General features: G+C 39.5%; 1 protein-coding gene across 2 annotated transcripts in view; it reads right to left on the bottom strand.

Moving 5' to 3' along the window:
* Window positions 1-20,976, bottom strand: part of LOC117544416 (glypican-6-like) — an 84,008-nt gene that overhangs the window by 37,653 nt on the left and 25,379 nt on the right. For both annotated transcript variants that reach the window (XM_034213420.1, XM_034213421.1), the window contains exons 3-4: window positions 18,114-18,505; window positions 11,818-11,983 (exon numbers count right to left, since the gene is read on the bottom strand). In XM_034213420.1, the coding sequence (XP_034069311.1) occupies window positions 11,818-11,983; window positions 18,114-18,505 (558 nt within the window). The remainder of the gene's footprint in view (window positions 1-11,817; window positions 11,984-18,113; window positions 18,506-20,976) is intronic.

Below are 20,976 nucleotides of genomic sequence, written 5' to 3'. Positions count from 1 at the left end.
CAGATGCAAGAAAGCGTTCTGTCTTGCCTTCCAAGTCTAGGACCAACTAATAAATCCTTACATGCAAGAGAATGCAGGATTAGAGAGGCACACAGGTACCAGGTAAAACAGTTTAAAATCACATGGCTGCTTCTTTCTGCACAAACATTTACATTAACTAAGTATGTGGTTGTTCTTGCATTAATATACATTTAAAAGAAAAAACGAATTAATTAATAGAAAAGCCAGTTCACCAGTGTTGTCGGAGCCAAATTGAACCCGATGGTGGAGGAGGTTCATTAAGCCAGGTTGTGTGATGTGCATTGACCTATTCAGATCTGCTGCAAACGCATTGCTGTATAGGCGGAAAAGGAGTATTAGACGACCTCATTGTGGTCAAGTGTAAAGGTGTGAGATTTATCAGTGATTCAATTCATTCTGGGGAAAGAACACAATTCTAAACCCATCAGTATCCTTGTGAGCATAAAATATTTGTGGTCAATTTGTCTGGTCTGACTTCTAGCCATAGGCTGTCCATTCACAGTGTGTTAGGCACATTTTTCCACACAATATTTTATTCATGAGAAAAAGGTTTGTTGCTTTAATATATGACTTGAATGTTCGTACACAGTGAGGTAGTGGCTGGATCCAGTTACCAAATTAAACAAACCCTAATTAAAAATAAATGAGAAAATAGAATCGCTGCAGATCACTTCCTATGTGGTGACATGTCTCTCTGAAGAGAACAGCAACGGCCCTGTAAACACCACAGTAACAAGATAAACAAAGCTTGGGCACAGTCACATATGTATGAAAATAGCGGTGTATACTGCATTCATCACCACAGCATGTGATTGGTATTAAAACAACCTAATAGGAAGAATTTATGCAGACAGCCTGATAAATAACATCAGAATGGTTAAAAACAGCCTGCTTCAGAACATCCACCAACTGGATGCACAACCGGAAGAGTTTTTAAACAACAAAAACAAGTAAACACTGTCAGAGTGATCATCTTAAAACAGATATCCAGTGATTAATTCAGAAAGCTCTATATATCCCAGAGGACCTGGCATGTGGCTCCTGATTATGTTCAGTGTAGTTCTCAGGTGTAAACAAAGTGACAGCTGTTCATCGACGCTTCAGTTCATGTAATTAAAGTCTAATCCCACTAATAATCACAGCAAAATGCAGACAAACTGTTTTTTTCAAATGCATAATGGGAAAGAAAGTACTATTTATAACAACTTTCTAAGTTAAAATTGGGTATTTCTAATGTAATATGCACACAATACACTCCTTAAGAGCAGTGTGTTATTAGCATCTGGTTCCATAATAATTGCCCCTGAGCAAGTCTTGTCTTTAGGAGCAGATTGGGGAGAGGTCAGCAAGGATTTGTCCTCCAGTGGGAACAAATGGATTAGAGACTGACTACTCAGCAGAGCCCATTTAATCTACTGTATAATTTATTCACATTGGATTTACTCAGTGTAGAATTAAGGAAGAAATGCACATTACAGGCTGGTATTATAGCTTATTATATAGCTTATGTTACCTAAAACTATAGGCACCATTTTAGCTGCTGCGTGAAGTGTTTCATTGTACATACAGTAATGAGATGAACCTGAATAAACTATCTTAGTCCCAGAAACAATACCTTTCAACATGAATCTGAAATGCTAATGTGAGACGGGCGTATTTCAAATTTACAGGAGCCTTTTGAAGTCTACAGACAGTTTGTCTTTTTACTGAAATGTCTTGGTCTGTGTGAACTATTCATATCTTAAACTGCACTGTAACTTTTTATTCATGTACTTTTTATTCATGTATTTTTTCTTTTAAATGTTTCTTTTATTATATTTTCTTTTTAATGACTGTTTTTAAATGCCTTTGTCTGAATGTCTTTCATTTTTGTAAAGCACCTTGATTTGCCTTGTGTTGAAAGGTGCTATATAAATAAACTTGCCTTGCCTTGGTCATGTATGAATTGCTTACTCATCTTTTGCTTTGGGGCAAGCAAAACAAGCACATGCACAAGGACATTTGGTCTAAGTTGAATATACCCTCAACAAGTTCCATAATGTGTTGTCCACTGGCCTTAACAACAACAAAAACATTTCAAAGTACTTTAGGTAGCTATTCTTCTTTTGCTATGTAAGTGCAGTTCAGAATCTGAAAACTAGCAAATAAATTCAGAGATTATACATAGCAGTGCAGCTGCTCTTTAAACTCACAGCTGTTTAAGCTTGCTTGTTCACAGAGGACACAAAGTAACATTATGGATACCTGAAAGTAAGGCCGGTTTGTGTGAGCCAATGTTTCTTGTTCAAGTTCTGTCACAAGTTGGAATTCATTAAACAGAAGAGTGTTATTTCCTGCAAGTGGCTTCGTTCAGAGAGAGGGTGTTGTACGGGAAATCGTTGCTCTCCTGGGCAGAGCCTCAAGGTTTAAAGGATTGATCACTCTTTGGTTGGATTAATTTTCACCTCCCCTATATCTTGTCTGCTCTGGTCAGTGGAGCAGGTATAAGTATGATGTTTGTCTGAATGAAAGATGCATATCTTAGTCTGCACCAGCTCTCTGTCAGGTCTCTGAGGTGTTCCTCCATATCTCTCCCTGAGACCTCGAGACAAAGCTTGTGATTCTTTTTTACCAAACCCATTTTTAGCTGACCACAATGTGTAAATAACGGCAAGAGGCCTTACAGTCGAACAGTTAGAGTAATAATAATTTACTGCTATGTAAGAGAATGATTAGAATGCTAGAAGCATCATCTACTGCGTTCCACTTTTCAATATCTCCGTCTGTGCTGAACATGACAGAGCCTTCCTGATTATTTAACACCAAGAGCCAAGTCAATACCTTTTCTGTGGTTACACCTTAAGCGAAAATCATTCATCCTTTAATGAGCATGAAATGTCAGAGCCAAAAGACATACAACTGGCTTTTAATCTTCACAGGGGAACAATAACCCAATTGACAAGAGCCCTGATGAAGATAGAGTGAACGCTGCCCTGTGATTAAAAAGCAGAAGTGTAAAATTGTCTCATTGAATTGGTCTGAGCTGCTAGTGGAATAAATGTAGAACATTTTTAGTTTACACCTACGCTGTCATTGGAGGCAGTCGCAATTTCTACAGGCTCGCACTTACCTGTTAGCATCTGGCATCTATTAGCATCTGTTAGCATAATCTAGCTCTCCTGCTTACAAACTTGTAGCCATCCCTGCTTATACAAGTAGTAGTTTTAGTTGTCTGCGAACTGTGGAGGCCTACTCCCACCTGTCGAGTGCGGCTGTACTGAGGTGTTTTTCCTCCGGAGACGTCGCGAAGAGACGGAGCGGCTCCAGCTGTTGCTGCATGCGATCTGCGATTTACGGAGGCCTGCTCGTCGCGAAGAGACGGAGCGGCTCCACCTGTTGCTGCATGCGATCTGCGATTTACGGAGGCCTGCTCGTCGCGAAGAGACGGAGCGGCTCCACATATTTGCTGCCTGCGATCTGCGATCTACGGAGGCCTGCTCCCACCTGTAGAATACGGCTGTACTGGTCGTCGCGGAGAGACGGAGTGGATCCACGCTTCGGGCTTGGCCTGCTTCCACCGGGCGTGTGCTGCTGTGCGGAGGAGGATTTTACCACCGCTGGGGCCTGCTTTCCACCTGTCCTGGTTCTGCTGTTGCAGAGGCCTGCTTTCACCCCGGGGATACCACGGAGGGACCGGAGCGCTTCCACGCTGCTGTTTTCGCCTGTCCTTTGCTGCTGTGCTGATTTTGCTCCAGGAACATCGCGGATACTGTGTGCTGGTCTGGGAAAATGGCCCATATCGGGATTCTGCTGTGCCTATTAACTGTTTTGGACTATGAGAAGATCTCTAGTCATTCTGAGAAGACTACTGGATTCAGGTCTGTTCTGCCACCCGCAGTGGGCATCCCCTGCAAAGGTTCGGATGTGTTGCTCAAACAATTACCGGTTGCCTTGTCACAGTCAATCTGCTCGACAAAATATGTTTGTCTTTTTTATTTTCCTGCGATGATGGTTCTTCAGGACTGCTTCTTAAGCTCTAATCACACTCTCGCAGACTTTTCCGGTGTTTCTAAATTAGATGACAATGTATTTGTGTCGTTTAAGAGGAAAAGATGCCTGGTTTTTGTTGTTGTTATTACTGTCAGGAAATGTACAACCTAACCCTGGTCCGCCCAGTAGTAGTAGTCAGATCGCTACTCCTGCTGATTTTAAAGCTAGGTCTGGGTTGGGTTTCATCCACTTGAATGTGCGCAGTCTGTTAGGTAAACTAGATTTTGTCCGTATCTGGGCAAAATCGACTGACGCTGACGTCATTGTCTTATCAGAAACATGGCTAAACAAATCTATTTTGGCCTCTGACATTGCCTTAAATGGTTTTAATGTGTATCGTACCGACCGGCCTAATAAAGGTGGTGGCGTTGCCATTTATGTTACGAATAAGTTCAGTGTAACCACATTAGTTTCCAAATCGATTAGTAAGCAATTTGAATTTTTAGCCATAAATATAGAAGTGGCAAAGGGTCAACAGGTCATGGTAGTGAGTTGTTACAGACCCCCCTCAGCTGTCAAAGACTCATTGTCTTCACTAGCAAATCTTGTATCACAACTAGACTACAAGGAAATAGTGCTACTTGGAGATTTTAACTGGGACTGGTTAACTGCAGTGTCAGAGGATTTAAAAAACCTTTGTATCTCTTTGAATGTTACTCAGATTGTTGACAGTCCTACTCGCCCAAATATTAAGTCCCCTAATAAATCCTCCCTAATTGATCTCATTTTAACTAATGTTCCCCATAAATATTCATCTGTAGGAGTATTTGCAAATGATCTGAGCGATCACTGTGTTGTAGCCACAATTAGGGACACTAAGGTCCAAAAGGTTAAACCTCGCATTATCATTAAGAGAGACTAAAAACATTTTGTTGAGCAGGGTTTTGTGCATGATCTGTTTGATTTTGATTGGGGTAAAATCGATCTGTGTGCTGATGTGGAAACCGCATGGTTATTTGTATCTTGGTTTTATGGAGATCATTGATAGACATGCACCCCTGCGTAAATTTAGAGTAAAAGGACGAGACAATCCTTGGTTTTCTGCTGAGCTGTCTAGTCTCCTTCATGAGAGAAACAAGGCCTGGGCAAAGGCTAGGCAATCAGGCTCAGAGATAGAGTGGCTGCGTTTTAGGCAGCTAAGGAATAGCTTCACTTCAAATGTAAAAAGTGCAAAGTCGAAGTACTATTTGTCAGTTACCACAGAAAACCTAAATAATCCTAGGAAATTTTGGAAAGCAATAAAATCGATATCCACCGGTGAGATCCGTAATGAGCTACCTCCGTGCCTCACCACAGCATCTGGCACTATATCGGACAGGGCCACTATGTTAAATTGCTTTAATGAGCATTTTGTGTCCTGCGGTTCTATGTTTGATTCTGTGACTAACTCTGCTTCTGTGAACACCCCAATCCGTGACTCTGAACAATGTGGTCTGGAAAACCCTTTCAGTTTTACTCCTTTTACTGTCAATGTTGTTCATGAAGCCTTATCTAAGCTAGATCCTAAGAAACCGGCTGGCCCGGACAACGTAGAACCTTTCTTTTTAAAGATAGCTGCATATTTTATTGCTCTTCCTCTACTACTCTTTTTAACCTCTCCCTCAGCACAAATGCAATTCCAACAGTATGGAAGTCAGCTTATGTCTTGCCTTTACTAAAAGGAGGGGAGGCAACTATTTTAAATAACTATAGGCCAATCTCTAAATTGTCAGTTCTGGCGAAGGTGCTCGAACGCCTAGTGAGTGAACAGGTAAAGGAGTTTTTATGTAAAAATGATATCCTGTCTAAACATCAGTCAGGCTTCAGAAAACAACATAGCACCATCACTGCCACAATGAAAGTGGTGAATGACATTACGAGTATTTTAGACAATAAGCAGAGTTGTGCAGCTCTATTTATTGACCTTTCCAAAGCGTTTGATACCGTCGATCATCGCATCTTAAAGCAGAGGCTACTCAGTATCGGCATATCCAGCCATGCAGTGGGTTGGTTTGTGAACTACCTCTCTGAAAGGTCCCAATGTGTTCAAGGTTCTGTTTTAGGTCCACTTTTATTCTCCATATATATTAACAGTTTAGGTGAAAATGTGGATGAAGCTACTTTACATTTTTATGCTGATGATACCGTGATGTACTGTGCAGGTCCCTCCATTAAAGAGGCTGGTGTTAAATTACAGGCTGTTTTTAACATTATTCAGACTCAGCTTGCTGAACTTAAGCTTATTTTAAATGTTGATAAAACCAAGGTAATGCTATTTTCAAAAGCTAAAAAGGCACCAGAGCCTGTTTTGGATATTGTTACTATGCAAGGACAAGTACTTGAAGTGGTTACCAGTTATAAATACCTAGGTATCTGGCTTGATGATTGTCTTACTTTTAAACTTCATGTCAATAACCTGCTTAAAAAGCTGAGGGTTAGACTAGGTTTCTTTTTCAGAAACAAGTCCGGTTTCTCTTTTGAAGCCAGGAAAAGGCTAGTCACTGTGACCTTTTTACCTGTGCTGGACTATGGTGATTTGTTGTATATGAATGCACTGCCTATTGCCTGAACAAGTTAGATGCCGCCTATCACAGCGCACTGAGATTTGTCACAAATTGTAAAGCACATACTCATCACTGTACCCTGTATGCCAAGGCAGGTTTGCCATCACTTACTGTAAAGAGGCTCAGTCATTGGTACACGTTTATTTTAGTGCTGTCAAAATTATCGCGTTAACGGCGGTAATTAATTTTTTGAATGAATTGCGTTAAAATATTTAACGCATTTAACGCATGTGCAGAATGGCCCGCCCCATACGTGCCACCAGTGGCAGCGCCAGGGTATGGCTGGGGTAGGCTACACCCATACCAAGAAATGGCTTAGCCCCACCATGAAAAATGATGTTAAAGGAAGCAAAATAAAGTCTGCCAACTCGCGCGGAGTAAATGTTACAGACAGCAGTTAGTAAGATTGATTTCAGCAGCCACGGTTTTGAAAACTTTTGTCACGTAGTGATCGTCTTCTCAATAGAACATCTTTGATAACGGCGTGGTGTTGTTGCAGGAAGTCCCGACGGAGAATACTTTTGCTGTAGTACAGGGGTGCACATAACTGGTACGCAGGTTATGTGCGTAATCTGAAATGCGTACCGTTACTTGTGTCACAAAGCGCATTTGCGTACCGATGTACTTGTGAAGCTTTTCCAGAAGGCGGTTAGATCACCGGATGACAGAGTCGGTCTCCGTGTGCACAGACAGGGCTGCTGTTAACGTCGGTCTGTACAACGGAATTGTGCCAAAACTACGCCAACCGGCTGCGGAGGGAGACTCCTCCCCCCCCCCAGCTGATCACAACAGCTGAACACAACGTTCACACTCTGTGGTCACGAAGTACTCCACTAGCCGCCGCCCCCCCCCTCCCTCTGTCGACTTTCCTGAAGTACTCCCCCGTTGATAGAAATCAACACGTAATGAATTAAGACCCCACGGTTTGATGATTGATAGGTGTGTGGGTTGTCTTTCATTTTGACACGCAGAAAAATGTTATAATAAACATAGATACTGTATGTTAAATGGATATATCCGCCTTCTTTCATTTATCTTTCCATTCCCACAACAATATACATAAATAAATGGCATATTTTGGACATAGTTCGAATGGTGATTAATCATGATTAATTAATTTTTAAGCTGTGATTAATCTGATTAACATTTTTAATCGTTTGACAGCCCTAGTTTATTTATAAAGCTTTGTTGGGTAAACTCCCATATTATATCTGCTCTCTGATAACACAGAGAGTTGCAAGCAGCTATTGTCTGAGATCGCATGATGTAGTATTGTTAGATGTGCCAAGAGCAAGGACTGTCTTAGGTAAGACAGCTTTTATGTGCGCAGCTCCATTTGCTTGGAACAGTCTTCAGCAAGAATTGAAACTGAGCAATCTCATTCCTCTGCATGTTTTTAAAGCTAGGCTAAATGAAATGCTCGTTGATACTATGGCCACTTGTAAATGTCTATAACTATGTAAATGTATCATGTCCTTTATTGTTTTATGTTTCATGTGGAACCTATATGCTGCAGGTCTCCCTTGAAAAAGAGATCTATGATCTCAATGGGACCAATCTGGTTAAATAAAGGTTTGAAATGAAATGAGTTTATTTAAAATACACTTGGACTCTTTGTAAGCATGCAACAACAGCATATGTTACTGACACATAATGTATATTGTATTGGTAAAGAAGATTGATGAGTGAAGAGACTGATGAATTATTTTAATAGATGAATAGAGATAAACAAAACTGGACATTGATTCCAACTTAAGAGCAGGCAGACAGGAAATGCTGTTTGGCCAGTTTAAGCTGTGACAGGTGTTTCTTAGCAACCAATTTCCGACGGCTTTGAGAGCAACAGGAGCATCTGCAGTAAATTATTTTGGGAAAGTTTTATATAACAGGTTTACTTGTCAATTTTTATTATTTTTTTATTATGAGAATATGCTTTTAGGTCAATTATTTTCATTATCAATTTATCTGTGTTGTGTCTTTTGAATAATTAATGATCAAAAGCAGCAAATGCTCGCACAAAGCTGCTTACAGGCTATTTCAGGTTTTGAGTGGTTGTTAATAGTTAATAGAGTGGTGCAGTGACGCATCCTAAAACCCGGAAGTAAGCTGCGCATGGGTTCCCTCGACAAAAAAGCAATGGGATTTCTCAAGAATTTTGGAAAACAGCTCGAAATAAGGTCTGTGGAAAACTGTTGGGGAATAATTTGTCCTGCATGTTCTCCTTCACCCTCTGACGCAGCTGACCAACAGCCGTTATCTCCCTTAAGGAGGGGCTGCCCTAGCATATTGTTGATGTTGCCAGTTTGTGACCGGGCAACTCTCTGTCAGAGATAGTTATTGTTGTGGGACACCTGGAACACATCCTTCTCGGGGTGTAGATGACCCCGAGCCATAAGCGACAACAAATGTGATTCAGTGTCCTCAGCTGTTTAGTCTATCTATTGAAGAACGTTGATTATTACACTCTGAACTAGTTAAAACCTGGAACTACAGGAGGGTTCTTCAGAATTGATTGTGGCATCTCAACCGTGTGGTCAAACCGTGGCCCGTGACATGTCTTGTGAATTCTTTGGACGAAGCTCATAATAAACCATCAGTGTGCCATCAAAGTTCCAGCTCTCCTCGTGTCTCTCTGAGTCCTGACTCCTATTGCTTCAGAAGTTTCCCCCACAAATTGGCGTTACGAACCTGTTAGATAAATGCACGTTTTGTTCAGCCGGATAATATCCACATGTCTACCCTACTTTTATAATTTTCTAATCATAAATCTATCGATCATAAATCTATCGATTAGTTTTATGATTGCAGGCGTCACTGCACCACTCTATTACTGTGTGCTAATAATTCACTACACAACCTTATAGAAGAAAGTGACCTAACAACCTGTTCCTTCTCCTCCCACACTGAGCTCCTCTGCACTGTTCTTGTTAAACACGTAGAGACACCTGGACGCTTTGGATCTTTTTAACAGATCTGTTGCCAAACATTTTCTCAAAAATGTCCCTTTATTTCCTCTCATCATGCGATGTATAGCTTAAGAAATCATTTTTCAGAAACCTTGGATGGTGTTTTCCGTTCATTGCGTAACAAACAAAGCTCCTTAACCTAATTCATTCCTAACAAAAAATAGAAATATGCTTAGATAGGTATTCAACAAGTTATTGTTGAGAGAAAAAAAGGGTTTTATTTTGATGCAATTGCTCTTTTTACACATGTCTGTTGTACATGGTCATTGCAATTTTTTCTTCAGAGTCCACATCAAATATATATGTAAAGCTCCATTAGGAATTTTGATAATAAAACTGATTCTAATGACTCTGTAATGTGAACATGTTGGTAATGCTGCTAATCCAAGCCTCCACCCTGCAGCTTTAGTCCTCTTTGATCCGCTCATTGTTTTGGTTCGCTGGTCCATATAGTCCCAATGGCGCAACAAAACTTTGTCCAGCTGCTCCAAGGTCACGAGCCTGCACAAGCCGGTTCTACACTACATGCGCACTGTAAAATGGCCGAGTGCCAAAGATAATGATTCGCTGGTGAGGAGTATGGAACATTAAGCAGGCCAAAATACAACAACATCACAAACACAAGGACCAAACATTAGCTAACAGGAGAGGAGAGTAAACATTAAGGTCAAATCATCCAATGCTTAGAATCTGCTGGATGTGTACATGTAAGTAGGGATTTGTTGGGTATCACACAGTGGATCGATTGGGAGGTATCTGTTGCTGTGAGTCTTAAGTCTCAGCCTTAGGTCCCAGGGAAACACATTTACAGTCCATTTCCTTTCTGTTATTGTTTGTGACATGTTTTCCAGTGACTGAGTAGTGTGCGGGGGAATACTTTCAAGAGAGATGTGATCAAATCTCTCAGGGATTTGATAAGTGAGCTTGATATGCGAGCATTCGCTTTGGGAGAATCCTCAACTAGCAATTATGGATCAGGAGTTGGAGGATGAGAAGTAATTAATAAATAAGATCTTAACCAGTCTTCTATGCCCCATTATATTGCTCTGCTCATAAACCAACAAGCTTCACTTGGTTTTATGTGATGGGAGGGATTAGCTCGTTGCCCAATATCATGTTTGATTGGATACATTTTTGTAAACATCCACGATGATTAAAAAACACATTACAACATTGATGTTTTGTGAATAGAGAAACATCTAATTGCTAAAACATGCTTTGGTGGTATGTTAATTTATTCAAAAAGTTGCAGTGGTGGGATTGAAATGTTTTACGTTCTCATTTTCACCACTTTAGATCAACCATAGGATGTTTCTATCTAAATGACAACATGTGTCATCTATGTTAGACATTCTATGAAATATTGAATAAATATATAAATAAAATAAAATCGCATTCGTGTTTGCACTGTTCGTCTCTGAGCTGAACAAGTTTCCATTGAACTTCTCCTCACAAAACTTGACACTCAGCGCTGTGAACTTCTGCCCTATAACAAGTCCTCATTTAGCCCAGCAGGAGAGCAGAATCCCATGAATAAAATCTTTTCAAACGCTGATAGAAGAATGACTAATAAAGCAGCTTTTTATCCAAGGCCCCGATGTGTGTCAATGGAAATGATGTTGTCAAAACGTGATAACAACACAGCACCAGCTGTAACCTCTCCTAAAATAGAAAGTCAAACTTGACAACATAACACTCCTGGTTCTGTTATCCTGCAGACTTACAAGATAAACATTTTGACCTGAATCATATTTTAACATTTCATTTATAATATCAAACCATTTAAAACATTGTTAAATGCTTTAATGTAGTCACAAACATTGAGCTTATAGTTGAATATCCAACCTAATGAAAGAAATGAAAGGCAAACTAATTGTTATTCTTCAATCAATAGCTAACTGCGAAATGTAACATGCCAGATCAGGGAAACTGAAGTGCTAAATTAATCTTTCAGTGCTATACATTTAGTGGTATTTAAATACACTTAATGTAATACATTCCCTTCTTTATGACAATGAAACACCAGCCTTAAAGTGCCTTAACACCTATGTGTAAAACAGAAATGCTTTCATTATTGAGAGTGCCAACATGATGTTTTTTCCCCAAATCCACCACATCCATTAGAGCCATTTAACTATAGTGCAGACTGCAGAGCCAACACCAAAGCATAAACACAAACAAACATTTAATGGGTCTAATGGGAAATAACAGCAGCAGTGAGGTGAGAAACGGTTGGAGCGACGCTTGGAGAGACTTACCGATGTACAGATTCCACTCTGGATCCAGATCAGCCTGATTGGCCAGGCAGCCCTTCATGACATTCAGGCAGTAGTTCTTACAGGGTTTAACTGTCGGCATGCCCTGACAAAAGGGGCAGTACAGCATCTTGGTCAGAGCCCGAATACATACTGGAGTGCTGCTTACCTGCAGGAACAGAGTGAGACAGCTGGCATTAGCACCAAAAACACACACAAAAATTACACTTTGTCATTTAGTAATACATTAATTCCATCATGCTTCCATGTTCTTTTCAGGCAATTTTGCTGAACGCATCACAGTTGAGGGTTATTGGCATGTTCAAAGTGAGCAGTAAATGTGTAATACCAGTGATTAGATTTATATTGTCTCTTCAGTCAAAGATATAATAAGAGCGAGCATGTTCAGAAATGCCATAAGAGCCGAGACAAGGCTTTTAAACGTCTTTGTGAGCACTGTCAATCACAGTGTGTGTGTATGTTATCATTGTCAGATAATTTAACCCCGCATTTAAATGTAAAATATTACATAATGCAAATATGTATTTGCCCACTCATCAGTAAAACTAGCTTTCATACATTTCATTCATCTTTATCAGTTTATTTCCATAAAGGAAATTGATATTATTGTTTGACAGGTGCAGCTTGAAGAGGGCAGAAAGGTTTCATCAGTCATCACACTCATCAGGAAATACAACGCTCCAACAAATAAATAGCAGATATTTTGGACACATATGATTTATTATTATTATTATTAATATGAAGACTTTTTTAGTTTTTTTGTTGAATATACAAATATTACCATGAATGTGGATAAATACTGTATTATAACAATACGGTATTCTGTTTTTCACATTTGTTATTTTTTTAATCTGTTCGAAATAAAGACTGAAAATGAAAAAAATGAAATGAAATATTTAGAAAAGATTAGCCATGATAAGCTGACATTATTTCTGCAGTGTGTTTTCACATAAAACCTCTCCACCATCAATGGAAAAGAAGCCTTTACCAGCAATATGCCTTCACCAGCCCAAATAACATTAAATTGACCATTGTGTTGTAGAGCTGGATTAATGAATAAATAATGAAGTGTTTGGTAATGGAGAGAGCCGTAGTGGAAGACTGTGTAGCCGAAAACATCCATCACAGATATTCAAGACCTCTAAAACAGGACTGTTACAGAAATTGATTTAGAAATGCTGAAACTAAATAATGTATGTCTTGACATATGATCAATACTAAAGCAGATGCCTTGCTTATGATGAGTTTAGAAGCTCCACTTTAAGATGTGCTCAGTTCTAAAGCCATAAATATGATTGTGGAGACACATTCAAAAGATTTCAATCAAAACCACAGGATTATTTTAGTGGGTGGAATTTAAATGTATTAATTAGCGACTATTGAATTCATAATGAATTTGTAGAAAGTGGAAAACAACATAATCAGTCAGTTTGACAATCGGTTGCGGCACTAATTGAGTGTTTATTTTTTACTGTTGCTATGTTTAACTTAAATTAAGTTTCCTTTTTATATTACACCACCAGAGTACAAATTGGAGTTTATGTGCAGCTTAATGTGGCACATTGAACGTATGGTTCGGGCGGTGGTGGCGAAGTCGATAGGGACTTGGCTTGGCAACTGGAAGGTCACCAGTTAAAATCCCGGCAAGACCAAGTGCTACCGAGGTGTACCTGAGCAAGGCACCGTTCCCCACACTGCTCCCCGGGTGCCGTTCAAAATGGCAGCACACTGCTCCTAACATTAGGATGGGTCAAATGCAGAGAAACAATTTCCCCACGAGGGATTAATAAAAAGTCCATCTTAATCTGGTGCTTATTCAAACCAAGCATTTGTATGTATTTTTGTAAATCAAATATGTACTCAACTGGTATGACTCTGGTGAACAGCGGGGGTCGCTGATTTAGATTCAGTCCTCATGTCTAGACTCTGTGCGAACAAACTGCAACATCTTCTCAGTGATTGTCTGTTTTGCTACGTGTAAGCCAGCATGGTGACATTTCAGATATCAAATACCAGAAATGCAAACTGGACTGTGTGACCTTGTGAGGCTGATTTAATTAGATAATTTCTTAAGAGCAGGCGGCACTCAACATTCTTATCCTGCAAACGCAAATGCTTGCACTCTGGAGCACTGTCAAAAGGTTTGAAATTAAAGGGTTGCAGCTAATGGATTTTTGATTGTCTTCCATGAAGCACCAACAGGCATCTTATAAAGCATCTTTCAGACTGAAAACCCACCTTCCCAGACTAACACAGACATGCCATGCACTCACTCATCTTTGAAAAACAAAACTTTAGTTTTTTAAAACAGGTTTGCAGTACTGAAGACACTCTAAGTCAGCTTAACTTGCTTTAAACAAAGGCTACTGCTAAATACATCTAATGTAAAGACCCTGAAAAAGAGAAATTCTTAAGGCCTTGTCCTCCATTTGCCTACAAATCATCAAAGCTTTATTATCTTCAGCCAGACGTTTAGTTAACTTATGAAAAGCATTATCACAGCATGATAGGAAAGGTCATTTCCATGCCTTGAAACCTATTCAATGGTAAATGTAATAGGTTTCCCCTCTGTGGGACTAATAAAGGTATTCTGATTCTGATTAACCTGATCACACAGCGATGCAAGGCTGACGTTAGTAACTTTAAAGCAGATCCACCTACAGAGTTGTTGTGTTGTTGTTGCCAAGCAACTATAGAATCATACGTTGGCCGGCTCTCTAATGATTATTAGTGAAAAGCCACCATTGATAATGTTTTAAATAGACTGGTCTAAAAGTAGCCCAGACTATTTAATGTCATTGTATTAAAGTATACCTACTGTCATCATGCTTGTCTTCCATTCTGCAGAATTAGACTGTAAATGATTTAGCAAACAATTAAATATAGCCTACAGTTGTGGAGTCTAAACAAAACGTGACACATAACTGATTGGAGATAACATGTAGCCTACAATAAAATCATAGAAAAAGCAACAGGTATCTATCTATCTTTCAAATCAAGCTCTTATGTATAGATTACATCTACTGCTATATTCCTTATTATATCAAACTAAGGTGGGTAATGCTGCATATTTGTTGAATACTCCCCATTTCCAGAGAGCAATTAATAAATACTATTCTCTGACAAAAAAAAACTACCATCGAGTATCTGTGGCGGTTGCAGAACGGGACAAAACGATAAAAATACTTCAATCAGGAGAGACGTGATGTATGAAATACATGTTTATTACCGGGACGCCTGATATGAGGGAATAGTGATTGACGGATTACTACAAGTGAATGAAATGATGTTTGGCGATTAGGCCCCGGTTTGCAGGATGATCATTCAGGAGGGGAAAACCGCTCCGATCTATACACTGGTGGTGGTGATAAGTGGTTCGGTCTGGTCTGAAGGGGGAAGGTTTTTAGCTTGGCCCTGTATTAGGAGACAGGAGGCGAAGGGGTGGAGGAGGGTTGTGCGTTGACGCCTGAAATTACGACTGACAGAGAGGGAAGAGCAGATTTAAAGGGGTTAGTGGGTGCGATGATTGGCTAGCTGGGGAGTAACGCCCCCGATCACTTATTGGGAGAGGAGAGAGTATTGAAATGAAGTGTAACACCAGAGGATATTGGTCTTCCTCATTGAACTTGCGCTAAGCTTCATATAATCATCCAAGCTTTAGGAACAAGTAATGATACAATCTCAAAAATAAAATCTAAATCTACTGTGACAAGGGTCCACTCCCTTGCATTTTGTCTCAGCTGTAGTCGTACGATATTTTGCATGGAAAAAGTAGGGAAAAAAACAATAATAGGATCTTAAGATAAAATAGGAATTAGGGAAATGACATGATGTTGGGGATCTGTGTTGGTGTTCGATGTTCCTGGAGCACTACCTCATATAAAAGTTGGTTTGAGGATTTTATGTTTGCTCCAAACAGTAGAAGGAGACTCAAACACTCCGCCGTGTCTAACAGAAAACGCTCACACATCACCTCGTAGACAGCTGGTGTGACTTGTCACATACCAACTTCTAAAAATGCTCCTGCCAACACCTATCACACCTCAGACAGGTGTAGGGCAGCCTCAACAAATTCACACGGTGCTGTTCTCAGCTAATACACAGTAGAGGTCATTAGGAGATATTAAAGTATTAATTATTATTATTAGAATTTACATTTGTATTGGTAGTAGTAGAAGTATGAAGAGAAATTGTTCTTTTAAAAATTGTAAATCCTGCAAAAAATGTCTGCTCACTACCTTTTTTAGTCAGCACAGCTCTCCACTTTAAATACAGTATTTAGTATTTGTCATATTTTATTATATTTGACTGTACCCAGTTTCTCACATAATTGTGTTGTGTAAATATTTTAAAAGTGTTATAATAGTCTTAAAATAGTTTTTTTTTAGAATAGCTGTTATAACAGTACTATTTTTATTTTATTTTATTTCATTTTACCACATATTCTTCATTCTGTGTCTGTATGCATGCACGACATACAGTATACCAAAGCCAATTCCTCATATGTGTAACCGACTAAAGCCGATTCTGATTCTGGAATAGAAGTGATTGTATTAATCGACAAACACATTTTTGTAAAGAGAAATGCAATCAAGTGACTGAAAGAATAAAGGGTCCCTCCCGTGGTAATGTACACTGGAAACATACTGAGAAATATAATATTTCAATATCACAGAGTTGATGCAGCCCATTAACGGTCACTGTGACTCTAATGACAAAGACTGCACGATGTTTTAACATAATTTACTACATAGACATAAGTCTACTACAGTGAGTGCATTCAGTAAAAAAAAGTTGTTCTAAGTATCAATAGCCATATGTTCTAAGTATCAATAGCCATACAGTTGATTATAAAACTTGAAGCAGATGTACTGTTGCTGTATGGGTAATTATATGGGATCACTATGAGCTTTGTTTGTGAGAGGCAGACTCCAAACATGACTTTCTGCTTCCTCAAAGCTCCGCCGGGTTCTGTGTTTCTTAAGCTGTGAAAAGCAATAAAGTCCTACATCATCTTCTTTAATTCAATACATCAGGGCAGCAATAAGCGTGGATGTCACATCTTAAGAGGCGCTGTGCCTCAGAAATCTCTATCAGCGTGTCTTATTCCATTATGCTTACACCCAATCTCTCAGGATGAGTTTATACCCTGGGGATCAAAGGGCTGCGGTCCCAGACACATGACCTGGATCTCAGGTCCCACTGAAATGTCAAGAGGTGAGGCTGGGAGATGCTGGCTTGTGAGAAACGCAGAGTGTAACTCAGTAGACGCATACTAACAACACATCCTCCGTGGCAGCTTCGAAATGAGCACCGCTACTACTGGTGAGGGGGGGGGAACTGATACACATAGTGAAGGGATTAGTTTAAAGTTCAACGAGTGCACCATGGTGGAGCAAGAAAACACATTCTGGATTTCTTCGTCTTCTCCTTAGTGTCTTCCTTTCTGTTTATGATGATTGAGTGTTATTATACTTTCATTGCCTTCTGAGTATATACTGTACAGCAGATCAATAAATATTTGATAATCCACTGATACTGATATCAATAGAGGAGTGAAAGACACCAGGGTGGTTGGGGATTTGCCTTGTCAGAGTGCTCCTCTCACCCCATAAGATGGCGTGTAGAAACAGCCCTGTTGTTGTTAAGTGTGACTAAAGCCCTGCCTTAGCCTCTTGCTTTTCCTTTAATCTTACTTTGTACATGATCAAAACTACACATAGTCCCAGAGCAGTATGATACACTGCAAAATCTGGAATAAGATTACATCGCATCAAACAGAATACCAAGGCTAGAGCATGATTAATGGCTTTTGTACACTGGGTGAACAAATGTTAAGAAATAGAGCAATACACATCTATGGCACAACATTTATTGTCTCTACTTTTTCATTGCGTGGGCATTTCTCCTGAGCAATCCACGGACCTTTCGGCAATTGTTTTCAAGACAGCACCTGAACAAGCTGCCTTAAGTTATAAGCTTGCTGAAGACATGCACAAAAAGAGCACACATTTGTCAGAAAGGTATCTGGGAGGAAGTTGTTTTCAGTTGGAAACCAGAGGGAAATATGTGCTTGCTGCCAAGGTAGAATTGCCAAAAGATACCTTGTGCAAATCTTGATTTCCACTTAGGCCAAATTCTGAATATATTCAAACAGAATCAGAAAGTGCAATCAAATAAAACATGGTTTTGTTTAAGAATGGTAAATTACAGAAGCAGGCAGTTGACTGGGTGTTTTATTATCCAGTTAAATTCTACTAAGTGGTGAGCGCTGTTACCTTAGACACTCTCTGGGCCACCTCCCGGCCAACAGAGAGCCCTTGGACAAATGTGCGTGCAGCGATGAATGCCCGGGTAACCTGAGCCTTGAGTTTCCTGGGCACGTCTCCAAAGGGCTTGAGCTGGTCGGTGTACTTACTGATACACTCCAGATAGTCCTCAGTGATGACGTACTGGGAGTTGAGCAGCGTGAACATACGCTCCAGTAGCCGCGACCAAAAGTCATTAAGCATTTCCTCCAGGTTAACATTCCCTCCTGTGTAATAGCGCTTCAGCTCTGCAAACAGGTTCTCAAAGACCTCTGAGTTCTGCATGTAAGGCTTGCCATAAGTCCTCACAAACATCTCATTCAGGGACCTCTCCGTGTTTTCCAGTAGCTCCAGGAAGAATTCTGGGTTAAAAGGAAAACAAAAAAGTGTTAATGCCATATTTTCTTTCATGTGTAACGTGTTGGTGTAAATATTATACTGTACATGGCATACATAGAGATGGCTGGCACTGGGAACCTCCACTGATGGACATTCAAATGCAGCAAAATGACAAACTGTGTCTGATTACAAGATAGAAGGCTGCTTGATTGCAGTGCTGTCACCAAAAAAAGTAAATCAATTACAGCTTCTGATGTTGGTTTCATTTTTCAGCTTGGTGGGTTTACTTTTGACATCGCAATGTGAGCCTTCCTCATGTATATTTCTGGAAAGCAATACGTTCTGTGTTTGCAGTGCATGAGGTCTGTATTGTCCCTATTTCACCTGTAACCCCAAAAGACATTTGTGCACCTCAATAGAAAGGATATAATATGTTGTTGAAAGACTTCCTGTCCTCAGAATCTGCACTGGAACATTGCTCTATATGCTGCAGGCAAAAGGCTGTCAGATGAAGTATATCTTAAAACTATTCCACAATTGAGTTTATGTGTAAGGTTTGCTGCTGTTCTGCATTCTGGTTTTCAAGCAACACCTGTTGTTTACCTCATGGCCTCTTTAACTCACCACAAATTGGGAAGAGATGATACCATTTCTGACCATCTGCCATCCATAATGATAGTCCTTGGGTTCCAGGACTAAGATTAAAATATAAATAGGATTTAAGACCCTGCACATTTAACTGCAAAGAGAAATATTAGACTGGGCAGAAGAGATTCAAATAGTATTGGTGTATTGGCTACTTGGAGAGTGCGGAAAGCTTTGACATAGTATTACTTCATTAGGTTGATAAGCCGAACATCAAACTGTCGCTGATTAACACATTTGAGAAGACATTAGTATTTCTTTGAAGCCTGGTTATGGACAAAAAGTCCCACACAGATTCTTATATTCAATTATCCTTTGTTTGGTTTTAGTCTCTGCTAACTCCTGATGGGAACATGAAGTGAAAGGCCATGTTGACCCGACAGTCACCAACTCTTTTTTGCCTGCTGCTTGGTGCTAGGCTTATCCTGTATGGTGTGTTTATCGGAAAGAACAGCTGCCTGCTCGGGATCTGGACCAGGGTTGATGAGAGCTGAGAGACGAAATCGAAATGATAATGTCTCTGGCCGCAAAATAAAAAAGGATATTTTCTAAAATACTTTGGAGGGTTGTGTTGATAATTCCCTGAGTTGAATGCTTAGTGAAAAAGAGTGCGACGGTGTTAGAAAGCCTGCAATAAAACAAAATGAATAGGTGGGAATAATTAAAAATAATGAGTGCGTGGGTTGTCTCAATAAACGCTATTGATACCTTGAACCTTGTTAACACTAGTGTTTTGACTCTGCATTTTACAGTAACTGCCAGCTTTGTAAATCTCAATCATCATGGCCTAAATCTGTACAGCAATTCACAGTAGTTTAAATGACCAACTATCCACTTAGTCATTCTGCCTCTCTGAGCAATTCGCATTAGTCACTTATCAGAATGGCACTGACACAGCTGTAATGGATTTTAAGTGGTTATTAGTGCTCTGCAATGCAGGTAAAATTACAAATTGCAGCAGCAGAGAAATGACGCTACCCTAAATCACATCTGGTTAGCTATCAAGAGCTGTCCATTTTGTGAAACCAGCAGAAAGTAAAATGTGAAAAATGTGTCTCATCTGCAAGGTAGCAGAGCACAGGATGTTGTTTCATAATGTTATTACGTGATTGAGACATGTATTTTTAGCTGCAACAAAGCAGGGTAAAGGTCACATTTTCCACAGGAGAAATGCTAGATTCCACTCCTGCATACATCTTTTCAGCCTCAAACGGCTTCTGATTATCACATTCAACATGCTTGTTAAAGAATTGCTCTGTCTATTCTTATCACAATTAATTACTGTTCATTAGTACGTTTCATGAAAGGCACCAGTGTGTATTAACTGTAAGATATCCTCTGGGGATCTGATTAAATTAGTGTTACTCTCACACATATTCCCTGCTATCCTAAGAGGATATGTATTTTTTCTTTTAGTAGCATATACAATATGCAGGACTTGTGAAGTTGGTCAAAGTAATTATTGAGACTAAATGAAAGACTGCAGTGATTAGTTCTTTACATAAATAAAAACAAAGCATCAAGCATGATTTGTGTCTCAGAGACCCGCTGTTAGTAATGAAAATAGTCAATGACAGCTTCAAAACTAATTTCACCCAAAGCAAATGTGCATATTAGAAATAATCATCTTTATATATTTTTTTTGCCCAATACAATTTGTCTGCGGAAATATTGTGTGAATATAACAGACGCAATTAAGGTAGATTTATTGTTAATATGGCAAGTGTAGTTGATATAATTCTCAGCTCTGTTTTGGAGTGATTACATTGAATAACTTCATTATGGATGAGCTTAGTATAATTCAGTGAATAATGTATTGAGTTGAAACAGACAACTTAATCTAATTTAA

This window comes from Gymnodraco acuticeps, unplaced genomic scaffold (genome assembly GCF_902827175.1).
Source record: "Gymnodraco acuticeps unplaced genomic scaffold, fGymAcu1.1, whole genome shotgun sequence".
Taxonomy (NCBI): Eukaryota; Metazoa; Chordata; class Actinopteri; order Perciformes; family Bathydraconidae; genus Gymnodraco; species Gymnodraco acuticeps.
This window is presented reverse-complemented; position numbering and strand designations above follow the sequence as displayed.